This window comes from Schistocerca cancellata, chromosome 2 (genome assembly GCF_023864275.1).
Source record: "Schistocerca cancellata isolate TAMUIC-IGC-003103 chromosome 2, iqSchCanc2.1, whole genome shotgun sequence".
NCBI lineage: Eukaryota > Metazoa > Arthropoda > Insecta > Orthoptera > Acrididae > Schistocerca > Schistocerca cancellata.
Genome location: NC_064627.1, coordinates 393,171,803 through 393,189,404, shown reverse-complemented (window position 1 = coordinate 393,189,404; position 17,602 = coordinate 393,171,803). Strand labels below are relative to the sequence as shown.

General features: G+C 40.6%; 1 protein-coding gene across 3 annotated transcripts in view; it reads left to right on the top strand.

Moving 5' to 3' along the window:
* Window positions 1-17,602, top strand: part of LOC126161807 (ras-like GTP-binding protein RhoL) — a 380,663-nt gene that overhangs the window by 346,970 nt on the left and 16,091 nt on the right. For all 3 annotated transcript variants that reach the window (XM_049917899.1, XM_049917898.1, XM_049917897.1), the window contains one exon: window positions 12,122-12,236. In XM_049917899.1, the coding sequence (XP_049773856.1) occupies window positions 12,122-12,236 (115 nt within the window). The remainder of the gene's footprint in view (window positions 1-12,121; window positions 12,237-17,602) is intronic.

Sequence of the window (17,602 nt, the reverse complement as noted above, 5' to 3'; positions counted from 1 at the left end):
ATGTCTCTACTGTTTCTTGTCACTATAATTGGCAACAAGGTGAAAGATTAGCAGAATCCCAAACTTGTGCAGAGGCAACAGCTGGTCCTACAGCAACAATTGCAACAACAATGGTAGCAGGAAACTGAATTGCTCCATCAGGAAATTCAGCTTTCAAAGGATTGACTGCAGGCTGAATGAACCCAACCAGTGCAAGGGGTATTTTCTCCTCAGCCTGAGAGCCGCCCACCTGCATTTCCTTTGTCTAATGATTCAGAACAGGATGAGATACATACTTGCACCAACTGAAAAAGCACTTTGCCACGTTTCAGGTTTCAGCTTATGTTCTCCAATGATTACTCTTCCTTTCTTTGACTTCTTCAGAGAAGTTTTTCTTGCTAAAGATGTTTGCTCCACTTTTGAAACTTGTCATGCCCATGTTCAAGGAGATATGTTCATTGCTGTCAAATTATCATTCACAAAGTTTCCATGTGGTTGCATCAAACCTAGAGTTCTATCAGTACCACAAACTCCTTGATCAGTCATACTGCCAATGCGTGATGCAATTTGCGAGGAGTGAGTTGGTGTTGCAATTTCACTTGTGCAAACCCAGCTTGAAAAACATCATATGCAGATCCTTTGATTTGAGACACAGTGGTCCAACCTACCCCACACCGTATCCAGAGGACATCCTCACAAAGCTTTTCAGAGGTGGATATTTTTCTAAGGTAGACCTTTCAAGTGCCTTTGTGCAGATCCCATTGGATGAGAAACTGCAGGGTGTTATGTTTATCAGCACTCCCTTTGACTTATACAAATCCTTGATTTTTGAGATCTTTTCTGCTCTGACAATATTCGAGAGTTAACGATGTCCATCCCTGCTTGTACTACCTATCTTGATGACTTAATTGCCATGGGCACTACACATCAGAACCATCTGTGAAACATTTGTTCCCTCTTTACTACGTTGTATGATGCTGGGCTCAAATGCTGCTTACACAAATGCCAGTTTTTTTCAGGAGCAAGTGAAATAGCTCAGCCACTTGCTCAATGAAGGAGGGACCCAGTCCACTGACTGCAACGTTTCTGCTATTGACTCTCTCCCATGCCCCTAAACTTACCAGGACCTGCAGGCTTTTTAGGGAAAGGTGAATTATTATTCTAAGTTCAACAATGTAGGAAAAGACAGATTGATACTTACTGAAAAGAACACATATTAAGTTGCAGACATGCACAAAGACACTTACATAAAGAATTAGACTGCAGCCTTCATCAGCAAAAGAGAAACACAAACCATTCACACACACAAGTGAGAAAACCTTATGCACACAAGTGCCAACTCCAGCATCTCGGGTCCGAATGCTGGAGTTGGTAGTCATGTGTGTATGAGGTGTGCTTACTTGTGTGTATGAATGGTATATGTTTCTCTTTATCTGATGAGGGCTTAGGCCAAATGCTTTATGTAAGTGTTGTTTAACTGTGCCTGTCTACAACTTAACATGTCTTCTTTACAGTAAGTAGCAATCTGTCTTTTCCTTCATTGTTCATATTCCTACCTTGAGTTTCCATTGTTTTATTGTTCCCAGTTCCTTTCAAAAGCAGCCGAAATTCTACATCCGCTCAACTGATTGTAAAAGGAGGGTGTTCATTTCAGATGGATGGCTGATTCCTATACATAGCTGAAGCGTCTGGTGCACTTGGCACCCTGCCTTATTCCCTTTTCTCTGGCGCATCTACTTGTTTTGGCTGCTAATGCTTCTCGCTATGGCATTGGTGCAGTGCTGGCTCAAAGGAAAGATTACGGTACTGAGTAAACAATTGCCTATGCATAAAAAATGCTGACACCTGCTCAAAAGAACTACTCATACATCTAAAAAGAAGCTTTGATGAGCATCTTTGCCATTAAAAAGTCCATGTCTACCTATTTGTGACCAAACATACCCTTATTATGGAGCACAACCCACTGGTAGCCCTCTTTGGACCCTGCTCTTGGCTTCCAGAACAGAGAGCACAACAGATCCAGCATTGGGCACTTCTACTCAGCTCCAACAATTATATCATTAAATAAATGCCCAGGGTGCAACGTGCAAATGAGGATGCTCTCCCTCATCTCCCCTCAGGGCACAACCCAGAAAATCTTCTGTTTCCACATCAACATGGAACAACAGCAAGCCCTGGAGAAGTTTCCCATTACAGCCACTCACATTACTGGAGACACACTCCCCACCCCTATCTTACAGTGCCTGATGCACTATGTGCTCCTTGGGGGGGGGGAGTCCACTTATTTATCAAAGTCTGCTGATCTGGAACTCTGGGCCTGGGCTTGCCTCTCCCAGCATTCGACCATTGTCTCTGTGTTCTCCTGCTTTACACAGTAGCAGATACTCAGTGTGTCGTCATCCCATCTACCCTGCAGATTTTGCAACTCCCCATTGTGAGCATTAGGGTGTGCTGTGGATAAAAGCCCTTGCAAGGCAACGTACCTACTTGCCGGGACTGAACAAAGGCATGGAGGCCATGGTGTGCAGTTGTTCTGTTTGTGCCCAGAACCAGCATGCTCCTCCTCAAACTTTCACCCCCTGTCCCCTCTCCCCTCATTGCCCCTGGGACCACATTTACCTGAACTCTGCTGGCCCCTTTCTGGGTTCTATGCAGCTTGCTGTCATGGACACTTATTTCATCTACCCATATGTGCTCAGCATGGCGTCTGCAACCACTGGTACTACTCCCACTATCCTCATCCAGATGCTAGCTATTGAAGTGTTTCCTGCATCATAGTGTTGAACAATGGGTTCCAATTCATGGCAATGCATTTCGAACAGTTCTGCACCTCCAGTGGCAAAAAGTGCCATTCTCCAATGGCATACCGTACAAATGTTTAAACAACAAATGTTAAAAATGGTGGGCACTTCGACTACAAATGCCATCCTCTCTGTTTCTGGGCACCTACAGGACCACCCCTGTCCATAATCCTAGACCAGGGCAGCAGCAATGTACTCTCCACCATCTCCTGGCACCACAGCCCAAGGAGGCCTGTACCTGGTATGCCAGGTGCTACATGCCGGCCTCGGCTGTATGGCTATGCCTGTATGGGGAGAAACCATTGTAGATGCTGGGTACAGTGGTTGCCACATGTGGGTGGAGCCTTACGACAGTTGACACTTTGAGGAGCTTGGAGTGCCATCATACCAATTAGCTCCATCGCTGCCTACCTACTGCATCACTGTCTGTGGCTCCGTAAGACTTGGAACATCCACCTGTGCCGAACCCCCAAATGCCCTTCTACAACTTGTCTCCAGGGTACCAGCAGCAGTTCCCCTGGATGTGGCCATCGAAGTGGAGGTTTCAGTGCAACCTCTTCCCTTTCAGCCATTGTCCCTCATGCTTTTGTTCCCACACCATCATGCCCCAGCATGTTACCTGATGCCTAAGTTCCTTTCTACCAGCTGGCAGGCTTCTGGGTTGAGAATCTCCCATGCCACCAGATTAACTTCCAAAGCATCATCCAGGACACTTCCATCAGGGGCAAGTTTGAAGGTCGCTGAAATATATGGAACTTAATTGCAGGTGCTAGACTGCACTGCTAAATCTGCAGGTGCTGGTGTCACCACTGCAGGCGACACCATGAGGACACACCCACCGTGCTGACATATCAGCAGTGGTAGCTGCCCTTTAAGCCAGCAGCTCTGCAGTCAGTTGTTATTTCTCAGCACTATTGTGTTGATCTCACTACACATTGCTGTCTTGGATCTGAATCTGCTACATCTTAGGTATTGATCTTGGTTTACTTACTGAAGTTGTTATTCCACCATGCTGTCTCTGTTGTTTGTTGTTTTCTCATTGTCATCCACCTCTCTGACTTCCTGTGATCACCTTGGGCGGTCGGCCTGTTTTTACTGGTTCTCATGTCATTGCTGGTCTTGTCAAGAAACCGGTCACTATACTATCCACTATATACAATTATAGCTGCAGCAGACCCTGACATATTAGTGTAAGATCCAAAACACTCCCTCCACAGATGAGACTATTAAAATCACAGAGAACAGCAACCAAAGTATTCACAACAAAAGCCACAGTTTTAAGCAATGTTAAAAAGCAGCTGAGTTCACATAATATTAGATACTGAAAGTTGGTTAAGACCCAAGACTGACAACTGTGAGATTTCTGCAGTAAATAAAAGTGTATACCAAAAAGATTAGGCTATTAGTACATGAAAGTGGTGTACTTGTTGCAATAAACAAGAGATTCAAATCCACTGAGTCAAAAAATGAAACTGCATGCTAGATTATTGGGGCAATAATCAATATCAGGGATCAGCAAAAGCTTACAGTTAGATGCGTTTGGTACTTCACTCAACACTAAACTCATCCTCAGATGAAACTGAAAACTTTTGTGAAAATGTCACCTCATATGTTCCTTAATCATACTGTCATCATTGGTGGAGACAAAAACTGTTCAACAATAAACTGGAGTAATTACTGTTTCACAAGTTATGAGCATGACAAGACATCCAGCCTTTTCTGAAAACTTCTTAGAACAGATAGTTCAGAAGCTCACTCACAATGGAAATACATTAAATCTAATGGCAACAAACAGACATGACCTCTTTGAAGACATCTACACTGAAACTGGTATAACTGACTATGCTGAAGTTTTTGCAACAAGATATAAAGGTTCATTAAAACAAGTAGAAAAGGCAATGCACAAAGCCTTCAACAACTACCATAGCAGAATCTTATTGAAAGATCTCTCACAAAGCTCAAAAAAAAGTCTTGTTTTTCATAAAGGCTGTCAGTAGAACAAAAATTAGTTCCCAGACACCCATGGATGACACAGGAACTTAAACTGAGTGTAGTTGAGCAAAAGCAGAAATTTGGCACTCTGTTTTCAAAAGCTCCTTTACAAAGGAAATTCCAGGAGTACTGCCCTAGGTTAATTAATTCTTTCACCATATTAATGTCAGTGTCACTGCAAAATAGCTGAAATTGCCAAAGCTGAACAAATATCGAGGGTCTCATAGAATTCCTTTCAGTTATACACATTCTGTGGCTGAATTAGCCTTCTCTTTTAACCATAATCTACTGTAGACCCCTCAAATGTAAAAACTGTTCCCAGTAGTGGGAAGGAAGAATGTGCCGCACCTGTCTATATTTGATATCCATCTGTCGTAGAATCTTACAACATACTCTGAGCTCTATCTCAAAACAGAATGACATCCTCCATGCCAGGCAGCTTAGAGTCTGAAAACAGTAGTCATGCCAAGCCATCCAATGTACGTCCTTCTCATGTGACATCCATAAAGCTACAGATCAAAGAAATCATGTGGACGCAGTATTTCTTGACTTTCAAAAAGCATTTGACTCGGCACCACACTAATGCTTATTAACTAGTGTACAAATATATAGAGGATTTTTAGGTTGGAGAACTCAGTGTGCTATTTTGGTTGGAGACACTGAACATTGTGGAAGTATTTCAGGCATTTCCCAAGGAAGTGTGTTTGAAGACATTGTTCATGCTGTATGTTAATTTGGAATGAAAACATGGTCCAAGCAGGCTGTATTATTTTATTTTCAATGCAATTGGCCTATTTCAGCTGAATGTAAACATGGTCCAAGTAATCTGTATTCTTTTTATTGTCTGTGCAATTGGCCAGTTTCAACTGTGCAGCATTTTGAAACACATATCTTCCAGCTTTATTAAATCACTGTGTCAGCCAATGGATGTAATCATGTAAACTACTATATTGTTTTTGTGCTACATAACACACAAAAATACAGTGTATATCTCTTAGATGTAACAGTGATGTATTAGAATGGGAGATAAACTGGAAGCTTAAGATATGTTCTTGAAAATTATCCATGGTTAAACTGACCAATCATATGGAAAATAAAAAGAATACAGCACACTTGGGCCATGTTTTCACTCTCAAAACACCTTGAGGCTGTGGATCCAAAAATGGAAAATTTTAAATCTTATATTAATGACCTAGCAAACTATAGTAATAGTAACGTGAGATTTTTTGTGTGTGTTGCAATCTTTAATGAAGTTCTGTCTGCAAAATCTGCATCAAATATTCAGTTGGATCTTGATAAGACTTCAAAGTTGTGCAATGACTGGCAGCTTGCTTTAAATATTCAGAAATGTAACAAGAACATGTAGTATCCTGTGACCAAAATGTCAATGAGTCATCTCTGAACTCAGCTAGCTTGTAGAAATGCGTAAGTGTAACTACTTGTGGAGTATGAAATAGTATGATCACATAGGCTCAATCATAGGTAGAGCAATGCAGACTCTGGCTTACTGGCAAGACATTGGGAAAATGCAGTTCATCTACCAGAGATTGACTACAAAATGCTTCTGTGAAACATAATACAATATTTTTGATGGATGTGGAACCCATACCATATAGGACTAACAGAGGATGTGGAATGCATATAAAGAAGGACAAATGCTCACAGGTTTGTTTACTTACTTCATAGCACTGCAGCAATGCTGAAAAACCTGTACTGGCAGACACTTGATGAGTGATCCCAACTATATGATGAAAGCCTTCTTACAAGCTTTCACGAATGAGTATTCATGTAGGAATCCATAAATATACTGCTGCAGTCCCACTATGTGTCACTCTCATAGGGATCTCGAAGACAAGATTGGGCTAATTACAGTTCGCACCGAGACATTTATGCAATCATTCTTCCCATGCTGGATACATAAACAAAATGGGATGAAACTTTAATATGCAGAGTGTGGGTGTAGATCTAGAGTCACTACTGTCAAAGCTGTCTGTAAGGAAGTTCAGTAATTTTTTTTATTGCTTGTTGCAAGTCACTTCATTCTAACAGAAAACTTTATATATTTGTCATGACCATGACTGATTAAGTGAGGGTTGGTAAAATTATCACCACAAGAATACTCACAGTACCATCGTATATCCCCTTTGTCAGAAAAGTTCCAGGGTAGGTTTTTTATTTTTGAGTTTTCAATACTGAAAAGGAATAAATGATGGTTTTATGTTACCTGGTATGTGTACGTCCCTGAAATGATCTAGGCCATGTTTCTGCCCAAACTCACTAGGTGGCAGGGCTGTGCTTAGCATTCTTGGTGCATTAGTTACAGTGACACAATGGATTCTGACTGTGAGCAAACAGTGAACATTAAGTTCTGTGTCAAGCTAAACCTCTAGTGAAATGTAGACAATGATTAAGCAAATACGTGTAAGTGGGGAACTTTCAAGAAGTCATGTTTTCGAGTGCCACAAAAGGTTTAGTGAAGACAGAAATTCGGTGAAAGATGATCCCAGAGTTGGTCGCCCGTCTACATCACATGCCGATGAAAACATGGAGCATGTAAGGCAGGTATTGCAAGAATATCATGATGCCAATCAGAGGAACATAATTTGAATCATGATGTGTCATAAGACTTTACATGAAGATTTAGAGGAACAGAAACTTAATGTAAAACTCGTCCCTCACTCACTAACATATGAACAGAAAGAGGAAAGATGAAGAATTTCTGCTGAACTACTGGATAAAGCCAGATATGATCCCACATTTCTGTCAAAGATAACTGCTGGGGATGACAGTAGGTGCTACCAGTATCACCCTCACACGATGCATCAAAGGGCTGAATTGCGGAGTCCTGGATCACCAGCCCAAAAAAAAAGGTCAAACAGCAACCTTTGAGAACAAAGATAATGTTGTTCATGGCATTTGATAGTAAAGGATTGGTTCACCACAATTTGTTCCTCTGGGTCAAGCAGTGAATCAAATTCATTAAATCAAACCCAAAAAATGATTGTGACAAGCAATCACAGTTGCCACCATGATTTTTGGCATTTTCAGGACTGGTTCTTACAGCATTACAATGCAAGACACCATAATGCTTTATCTGTTACTGAATATCAGCCCGAAATCCCACATCTGCCACATTTGCCAGACTTCTTGCCTTGCGACTGAAAGGAAATCTTCATCAAGATATTGCAGACATCCAGCAGGCTGTGACAAATGAGCTTGGAAGCATCACAGTTTAAATATCCCTGCTTGCTTCCAAGACCTCCAGAAACATTGGCAACTGTTGCATAGATAGCCAAGAGGACTACTTTGATACTAACTAGGATCATTACTTGCAAATGCAATTTTTTATTTTCTTAAAAAAAAAAAAAAAAAAGAAAAAAGAAAAAAAAAAAAAAGAAAAAGAAAAGCTGTCCTGGAACTTTCCCGACAAAGGGAGTATAAAAAGCATTGTTAAGAGTATATCTATAGAATAATTATGGGTAGAAAATGTTATAATTAATTACAGAGGACAATATAACTGTTTTAAGGTATCACAACTTATTTATCACTTATTAATCATGTATGAAGAGTTTTGAACATTTTATATAATTGGATAGATGTAACAAATCTACTCGTGAAACGATGGCAGAAAACTCATATAATGAGTAAAGAAATGAGCAAGCTTTCGAAGCTTTTGGCTCCTCCTCCTGGGAAAAAGTTTGAAGGGGAAGAAAGAGGGATGAAGAGAAGGACCGGAAAGGTTTAAGAAATGGGGAAAGTTTGGAAACATCATCTTGAATCCCGGATCAGGAGTGACTTACCAGACAGGATGAGAAAGGAAGTTATTGGGGGACTGCATTGATCAAGATTTTAAAACCTGAGAACTTAAAGGTGGAAGATAGGTTAAAAAGCAAGACTGAGCTTACTTACAAAAAATCCTGCAGAAAGCTAAGTGCATTGTATGTGGTAGAGGTGGTGGAGGAAATACACTGCTCAGAAAATAAAAGATATAGAAAACTAAAAGGGAATGAAGGAAGGAATAGTTACTGAGAGGAAATGCTGATAATGAGGAAATTAAAGGAAATAATTAATGTAAATTAAGGCCTTGTGGATGGCGAGAACCAAGGACGTACTGTAACGCCAGTTCCTATCCGTAGAGTTACAACAAACTGGTGTCTGGGGGAAGGAACCAGATGACACTTTCAGCCCTAAACCTGCATTTAATGATGCTGCTTTAATGAAGGGCCTACTTTCCTTCATATATAATGTCAACTGGAGATATAACTTTGCAACCCAATCCAAAAACCTCCCCAACAGTGAACATAAGATTGAACCCTGTCTTCAACAGTTCAACTATGATCCCATCCTCATCCACAAACACTTCCTCAAATTCACCCCTTACAAGCCTGACAAGAAGCCCTAACATCCAGCATTGCATCCCAGCCATTTCTCAGCTCCCCACAACATGACTCTAACCTGTCCTCTGGAAAAATCCAGACTCTTTGCTCCCTAAAAACTGACTACTCCATCATCAACCTCCTAGCAAACAAGGGATCTACCACTATGGTACTTGACACAGTATGTAAATGAGGGTCTATGCCAGTTGCCTTGACCTCTCTGCACAGCATCTGCCATCAAGGCCCCACCCCTATGATACAAACTGAACTACAGTCCCTCCTTATAACCTAAGACCCATTGTAGGGACTAAACCTCTATCAACAGAACTTCTTGCCCCATCCATACCACACACTCCCACCTATTACTTTCTTCCTAAGATCCACAAACCCATCACCCTGGCTGTGTGATTGCTGCTGGCTTCAATGCTCCCACCGAATTTATATCTGCCTTAGTTGACCCACACTTGCAACCTATAGTGCAAAGACTCTCCTCCTACATTCAAGACACCAAACATTTCATAGACCATCTGAAAACTACGCCTGTACCACTTCCATCAAATACCACGCTTTTCACCTTCCTCTATACCATCATCCCCTGCACCTATCTGATTCCAAACCTACAACTTTCTTCCTGCTCATCTTAATTACCTTTACACTTGCAAACAACTACTTTACCTTGGAGGGGCAGATATACAAAGAGATCAGGAGCACGTCCACGGGAACCAGGATGGCTCCTTCCTGTGCCAGTATTTTCATGGGTCACTTGGAGGGGGCTTTCATGGGATCCACAAGTCTTCAACCCCTGGTTTATATTAGATGCAGTGATATCATCTCTGCCACAATGATTCATTGTGAGCCCAACCTGCTAAAATTTTTGGATTCTCTTAAAATATTTCCCCACTTAAATTTTACGCAGTCCTATTCCGAATCCTAGGCCACTTTCATTGATGTTGACGTCATCCTCACCAATGGTCAGCTACACACTTTTGTTCATATTAAACCTACTAACAAACAACAGTACTTACACTGATCAGCCAGAACATTATGATCACCTACCTCCTAGCCAGTACATCCATCTTTGGCACAGATAACAGCTGTGACACATTCTGGCATGGAAGCAGTGAGGCCTTAGTAGGTTGCTGGAGGGAAATGGCGCCACATCTGCACACACAGGTCACCTAATTCCTTTAAATTCCGGGGAGGGGGCAATGAGCTCTGATGCCACATTCAATCACATCCCAGACGTGTTGAATAGAGTTCAGATCTGGCGAATTATGGGGCCAGCACATCAATTGGAACTCGCCACTGTGTTTCTCAAATCACTCAATCACACTCCTTGCCTTGTGACATGGAACATTATCTTGTTGAAGAATGCCACTGCTGCAGGGAAACATGATCACCATGAAGGGGTGTACATGATCTGCAACCAGTGTACAATACTCCTTGGCTGTCATGGTGCTCTGTATGAGCTCCACTGAACCTGTGGATGCCCACATGAATGTTCCCCACAGCATACTGGAGTCGCCACCAACTTCTTTCTGTCCCGCAGTACAGGTGGCGAGGAGCTGTTTCCTGGTAGCTTGTCTCCATCCCACAGTACAGGTTTTGAGGAGCTGTTTTCCCGGAAGACCTTCCATCGGAATGGTAAAGAAGGTATCAGGATTCGTCAGACCGTGCAGCATGATGCTACTGCACCAATGTCCAGTGCCTATGGTCATGTGCCCATTTCAGTCATAGTTGCTGATGTCATGATGTTAACATTGGCACATGAATGATCGTCAGTTGTGGAGGCCCGTCATTAGGAGTGTTCAGTGCACAACATGTTCAGACACACTTGTACTCTGCCCAGCATGCAATCTGATATTAGTTCCACTACCGTTCTCTGCCTGTCCAGTTTTACCAGTCTGTCCAGCCGAGGATGTCCAATATCTATAACGAGGGGTCCACCCAACCCCATGATGTCCGGACATGGTTTCACCTTGATTTGGCTCCTACCTCTGAGACCACTTCCATTGTAATACTTGTCCTGCACACCGTCCTACCAACACCTGTACCAGCTCTTTAACTGGCAGAACATATACTATCAAAGGGACAGCCACCTGTGAAACAAGTCATGTACCAGCTGTTATGTAAACACTGTTCGGCCTTCCACATTGGTATGACTACCACCAGGTTATCAGTTAGGAGGAATGGGCATAGACAAAGTATACTGGCAGCACACAACATCCTATTGCAGAGCATGTTCCACAACATGGTAGTTGTGACCTCAGCGCCACATGTAACATCTGGATTCTTCCCCCAGACACCAGTTTCCCACAATTCCACAGGAGGGAACTGTTGTTACATGTTCTTGATTCTTGCCACCAACCTAGTCTTAATTTACATTAATTTTTTTTTAAATTTGTTAGTCTCAGCATTTCTTCTCAGAAACTATCTATCCTGTCTCCCCCCTCCCCCTGCCCTTCCACTTCTACCACATATAATGGACTTAGCTTTCAGTCTTACTAACTCTTTCATGATGTTTTGTCAGTGATCTCTGCTTTATTTATTAGCCTTCTTTCCACCTTTAAATTTTCAAATCTTGATGGATGCAGTCTGTAACAGTCTGTCTTTCCTTCTCACCCCTTCTAGTAAGTCTCCCCTGACACAGGGTTCTGGGCAACTTTCCCATAACTCTCACATTTCTTAAACCTTGCTAATCGTTTTTGTTCACCCCTCTTTCTTCCCTTTCAACCCTTCTGCCAAAAAGGAGGAGCCACGAGCACCAAAAGCTTGCACATATTTTTAAACTTTTTGTGTTTTTTCTCCTGCTGCATTTGGTGAGTAGTTTCTATTAGCTATCCAGTTATATTAATTATGTATGGCAATTTTTGTGCCTTAATTCAAGGATATCATGTACACTAGTTACATCTTATATTGCGAATATAAAATGGTAGAAGAATTGTTTCAGACGAGATAACTTCAATTTTACAGGTTTGATAATTATGCAGACAACATAACTGTTGATGGACAAGAATTTAACATGACATTATGGGACACAGCTGGACAGGAGGACTATGAAAGACTTAGACCCCTGTCTTATCCAAATGTAAGTACTCTGTTATTAATATGAGATATGGAATTGAAGCACTATTTAAAAGTTTGAATGGGCTACCAGATTCCAGATGTTACTAGTAACAGTGTATCTGTATCTGTTTCCAGTAAATCAGCCCACAAACGTTTTTTTTTTTTTTTTTTTTTTTGGGGGGGGGTCAGGAGCTTGCAACTGCTTCCATAATAAGGCAAGGAGTAAATGTATAGTCAGTCACTATTTATTTAATGCAGTTTGAAACTGCATGAAATGCACGAAATGCTTACAGAACAATCACACTAATGAAGACAGAATTCTTGAACACCTGAAATATTAGGAACAATGGACAGAAATTCGCAATCACCAAACGGAATTGTGTCACCAAGAAAGGGTATTTTTGCATTGCGATTTATATACTTACCTGAAAAAGAAGCAGCAAGAAGCAGAATTTGAGGAGTAATGCCTGAGGAACCAATACCTCAAACTATAGGTATATAGTCACAGAAAGTGGTTTGTAATGGAGTGAGGCATTCCTTTCATGGACAGAAAAGTTTGTGGTGAGCAAATGAGGGTACAGAGTAAAGTAATTTATACTATTGGCTATTATAATCATAACATCATGAAAGCAGCTTGTAACAAATGTCAGACTGTCATGAAGTGTGCAACATGGTTGGTTATAGAAATGATTAACATTTCAGCACAATCACTTTGAGTAGGTATGAGAAATGACATCCACATTCAATACACAAGGAAAGATTACACAGCAAGTTTCTCATTGGCAGTTGTATTTGAATGTTGGTTCTTTGTGAGATCATGTTACATCCTGTGAATGAAGGAGAAATGTATACCTGCATCTGTTGAGATTTGATAGTGGCAGGATCAGAGCAAGACGGGAGTGTAATGCTCTGCAATATTGCAGCCTGCATGGCTCAGGATCCCATGTCTGCCACGCACATACAAAACTGATACTCCATGTCATGCAGGATCTCAGTGGTGCCTTGCAACTAGCACCTGGGAAGGCAGTCACATTGTTCACTCAGACTAGCAGAATTGTACAGACACAATGTGTATTTTGAGTCAGGAATGCGGCTCATTTGCTGCAACACAAGTGGCCACGTACACAATGTGATGATGGCTGGAGCAATGCAGGCTGTCAGCATGGCAACTGTTGTTGTGGCTTTTCTTGACACAGCATCAGATACAGGTGTGCCAATAATGATAAAGCCATTGACAACATTGGACACAGGAAGGGCACCATGTTGTCTTTTCAGATGAAGCTTGGTTTTGTGACCAGCATAACAATACAGTGGGTACATGACAATCACCTTTGGTTCATATAGAGGCAGTAATATCGATAGAAGCTCTTACTTTTCTGATGCTTGAGGCCTGTGGCTGTGCCCTATCTTTGAGATCTCCATGAAGTTAACTTTCAACAAGATACCACAAGACTGCATGTCAGTTGTTCTGTCCTGTCCCACCATGATATAGAACGATTCAACTGTTCTCTCAACCACTCAAAACTTCTGGCACATATTGATAAGACAGTAGCATACCTTCATGCATTAGCCACTGTGACTGTCGAACTCTCCCACAGAGTTAAAGCAGCATGGAATCACTTATTTTCATTCATAAATTTATTGTGTTCCATAGATCCCATCAAGAGGAGAACTTTCAGGGATGTGAAATGAGTCAAGATATACATTAACATATGACAAAGATATCATAGAAACTTCAAACTGTATTATCAATAAACTGTCAATACACTGTATAATGGTATTCACACTTATGCTGTTTAAATTTAATTAAATGAATTAGATGAAAGCTGCTACTTAAAGAAAAGCTACAGACTTCTTTGTTTTATTATATAGCTAATGTTTATCTTTGTTAGTAGCTTGATATTTACTTGATTACAAAGGTAGTGGTGACATGATAAGACATCCTGTGAAACTTTATTAAATGCCTTCTCTGAAAGCTACCTAGAACACATAGTTAGGAACTCCATTCATGATGGAAATATATAGGCTCTGATGACAACAGACAGACCTGACCTCCTTGAGGATGTCCACATCAAAATTAATATCAGTGACCATGATATGGTCATGGCAACAATGATTACCAAAGTACAAAGGACAATTAAAACAAGCACAAAGATATATATGTTCAGTAAGCTAGTAAAAAATCAGTAGTGTCATATCTCAATGAGGAACCTGAAACTTTCACGACAGGGCAGGAGCATGTAGAAGGAACTGTGGCTCAAGTTGAAAGGAATAGTTGACCATGCACTGAATAGATATGTACTCAGTAGAATAGTTTATAATGGGAGGGAACCTCCATTGTATTCAGTCACTGTAAAGAAACTTCTAAAGAAACAGAGATTACTGCGTAATAGGTCTTAAAAAAAAACATAGGGCTATAGACAGAGAGATGCTACATGAAACATGTATGGTTGTCAAGAGAGAAATGTGTGATTCTTTCAGTGACTACTGTAGCAGAACATTGCCAAGTGATCTTTCACAGAACCCAATGAAATTCTGGTCATATGTAATGGTTGTTAGTGGCACCACAGTTCATGTCCAGTTCCTAGTGAATGAGACGGGAACTGAAATTTAAGGAAGCAACACAACAGTTGAAATGCTTAACTGTGTTTTTAAATGTTCTTTTAGAAAGAAAACACAGGAGATTTGTCCTAATTTAATCCTTGTACCACAGAAAAGATGAATGGAGACGTACTAGTGTCAGTGGTGTTGAGAAATGGCTGAAATCGTTTGAACACAATTCCTGTGCCCAGTGGAATCCCATTAAGATTCTACACTGCATTTGCGGCAAAGTTATCCCCTCTTATAACTATAATCTATCATAGATCCCTTCAACAGACAGGTGTGCCCAGTTTGTGGAAAAAAGTCACAGGTCACACCCATGTACAAGAAGGGTAGTAGAAGTGATCCATAAAACTACCTACCAATATCCTTGACACAGATTTGTTGTAGTATCTTAGAACATATTTAGAATTCAAACATAGAGGTATTTTGAAACGAATGAGCATCTCCAAGCCAACCAACATGGATTCCAGACACATTGATCATGTGAAACTCTGCTCACACTTTTCTCACGTATGTACTGAATGAATGCTCTGGACAAGGCAGTCCAGAAAGCATTTGACTCAGTACTGCACCTATGCTTGTTGTCAAAAGTTCCATCATAGGGGGTATCAGCTGAAATGTGTGACTGGATTGAGAACCTTTTGGTACGAAGGATGCAACATGTTATCTTGGATAGAGCATCATTGTCAGATACAGAAGTAACTTTGGGTGTGCCACAGGGACGTGTGTTGGGACCCTTGCTGTTCGTGTATAGTAATTACCTTGCAGACAATATTAATAGTAAAATCAGGCTTTTTGCAGATGATGCAGTTACCTATAATGAAGTACTATCTGAAAGAAATGGGATAAATATTCAGTCAGAGCTTGGTCTGATTTAGAAGTGGTGCAGATTTTGGCAACTTCCTCTAAATGTTCAGAAATGTGAACTTTTGCACTTCAAAAAAATGAAATAATGTAGTAGCCTATAACTATAATATCAATGAGTCACTGTTGTAATCAGCGAACTCATACAAATGCCTGGCTGTAACACAATGTAGGGGTATGAAATGGAATGATCACAAATGTTCAGTTCTGGATAAAGCAGGTGGTAGATGTTGGTTTGCTGGTAAAACATTGGGGAAGTGCAATGAATCTACAAAGGAGATCGCTTACAAATCTCTCGTGCGAATGGTTCTAGAATAATGCTCATATATGTGGGACCCGTACCAGATAGGACTAACAGGGGATATTGAATGTGTACAGAGAAGGGCAGCATGAATTGTCACAGGTTTGTGTAAGCCATGGTGTCATAGAGATACTGAAGGAACTGAACTGGCAGACTCTTGAAGACAGACATAAACTATCCTGAGAAAGTCTGTTGATCAAGTTTCAAGAACCAGCTTTTAATAATAACTCTAGGAATATACCATAACCCCCTACATACTGCTCACATAGAGATTGTGAGGATAACATTAGAATAATTATTGCATGTGCAGACGCATTCAAACAATCATTCTTCCCATGCTCCATATGTGAATGGAACAGGAAGAAGCCTAATAACTGGTACAGTAGGACGTACCCTCTGCCATGCACCTCATGGTGGTTTGCAGAGTATGGACATACATATGGATGTAGGTATTCTTCAGATTTCAATCGTATTTTTCAAAGAAAATATTTTTATATCTATAAATGCTGGGTTCTGTAACTCATTCAACATCTTTGCGAATTTAAAAGACAACACAGAAGAGGAAAATGACTCCAATTGACATGACTGGCTAAGAAGAAAATCATGAGAGAGAAAAAATAAATAAAATAAAACAAATTAATAAATTAAGTGGTGAAGAGAGCTGGACAATGAGGCAAATTCTCATGAACATTATTTTGGAATGTGACACAGTTAATGATGTGGTCAGTGGTATTGCAACACAAACTTCAGGTTTATCCATCGGTTTATCGAGTTTAGCCATCTTTATTTGAACTTGAATATGGAATGGTAATGGCCATGTAGTATGCAAGGCCATTTACCAAAATCTGATGAAGTTTAAATAAAGATGGCTAAACTCAATAAACTGATAGGTAAACCTGAAGGTTGTGTTGCAAAATTAGCTACTTGGAAAAAAGTCACAGGTCACACCCATGTACAAGAAGGGTAGTAGAAGTGATCCATAAAACTACCTACCAATATCCTTGACACAGATTTGTTGTAGTATCTTAGAACATATTTAGAATTCAAACATAGAGGTATTTTGAAACGAATGAGCATCTCCAAGCCAACCAACATGGATTCCAGACACATTGATCATGTGAAACTCTGCTCACACTTTTCTCACGTATGTACTGAATGAATGCTCTGGACAAGGCAGTCCAGAAAGCATTTGACTCAGTACTGCACCTATGCTTGTTGTCAAAAGTTCCATCATAGGGGGTATCAGCTGAAATGTGTGACTGGATTGAGAACCTTTTGGTACGAAGGATGCAACATGTTATCTTGGATAGAGCATCATTGTCAGATACAGAAGTAACTTTGGGTGTGCCACAGGGACGTGTGTTGGGACCCTTGCTGTTCGTGTATAGTAATTACCTTGCAGACAATATTAATAGTAAAATCAGGCTTTTTGCAGATGATGCAGTTACCTATAATGAAGTACTATCTGAAAGAAATCGGATAAATATTCAGTCAGAGCTTGGTCTGATTTAGAAGTGGTGCAGATTTTGGCAACTTCCTCTAAATGTTCAGAAATGTGAACTTTTGCACTTCAAAAAAATGAAATAATGTAGTAGCCTATAACTATAATATCAATGAGT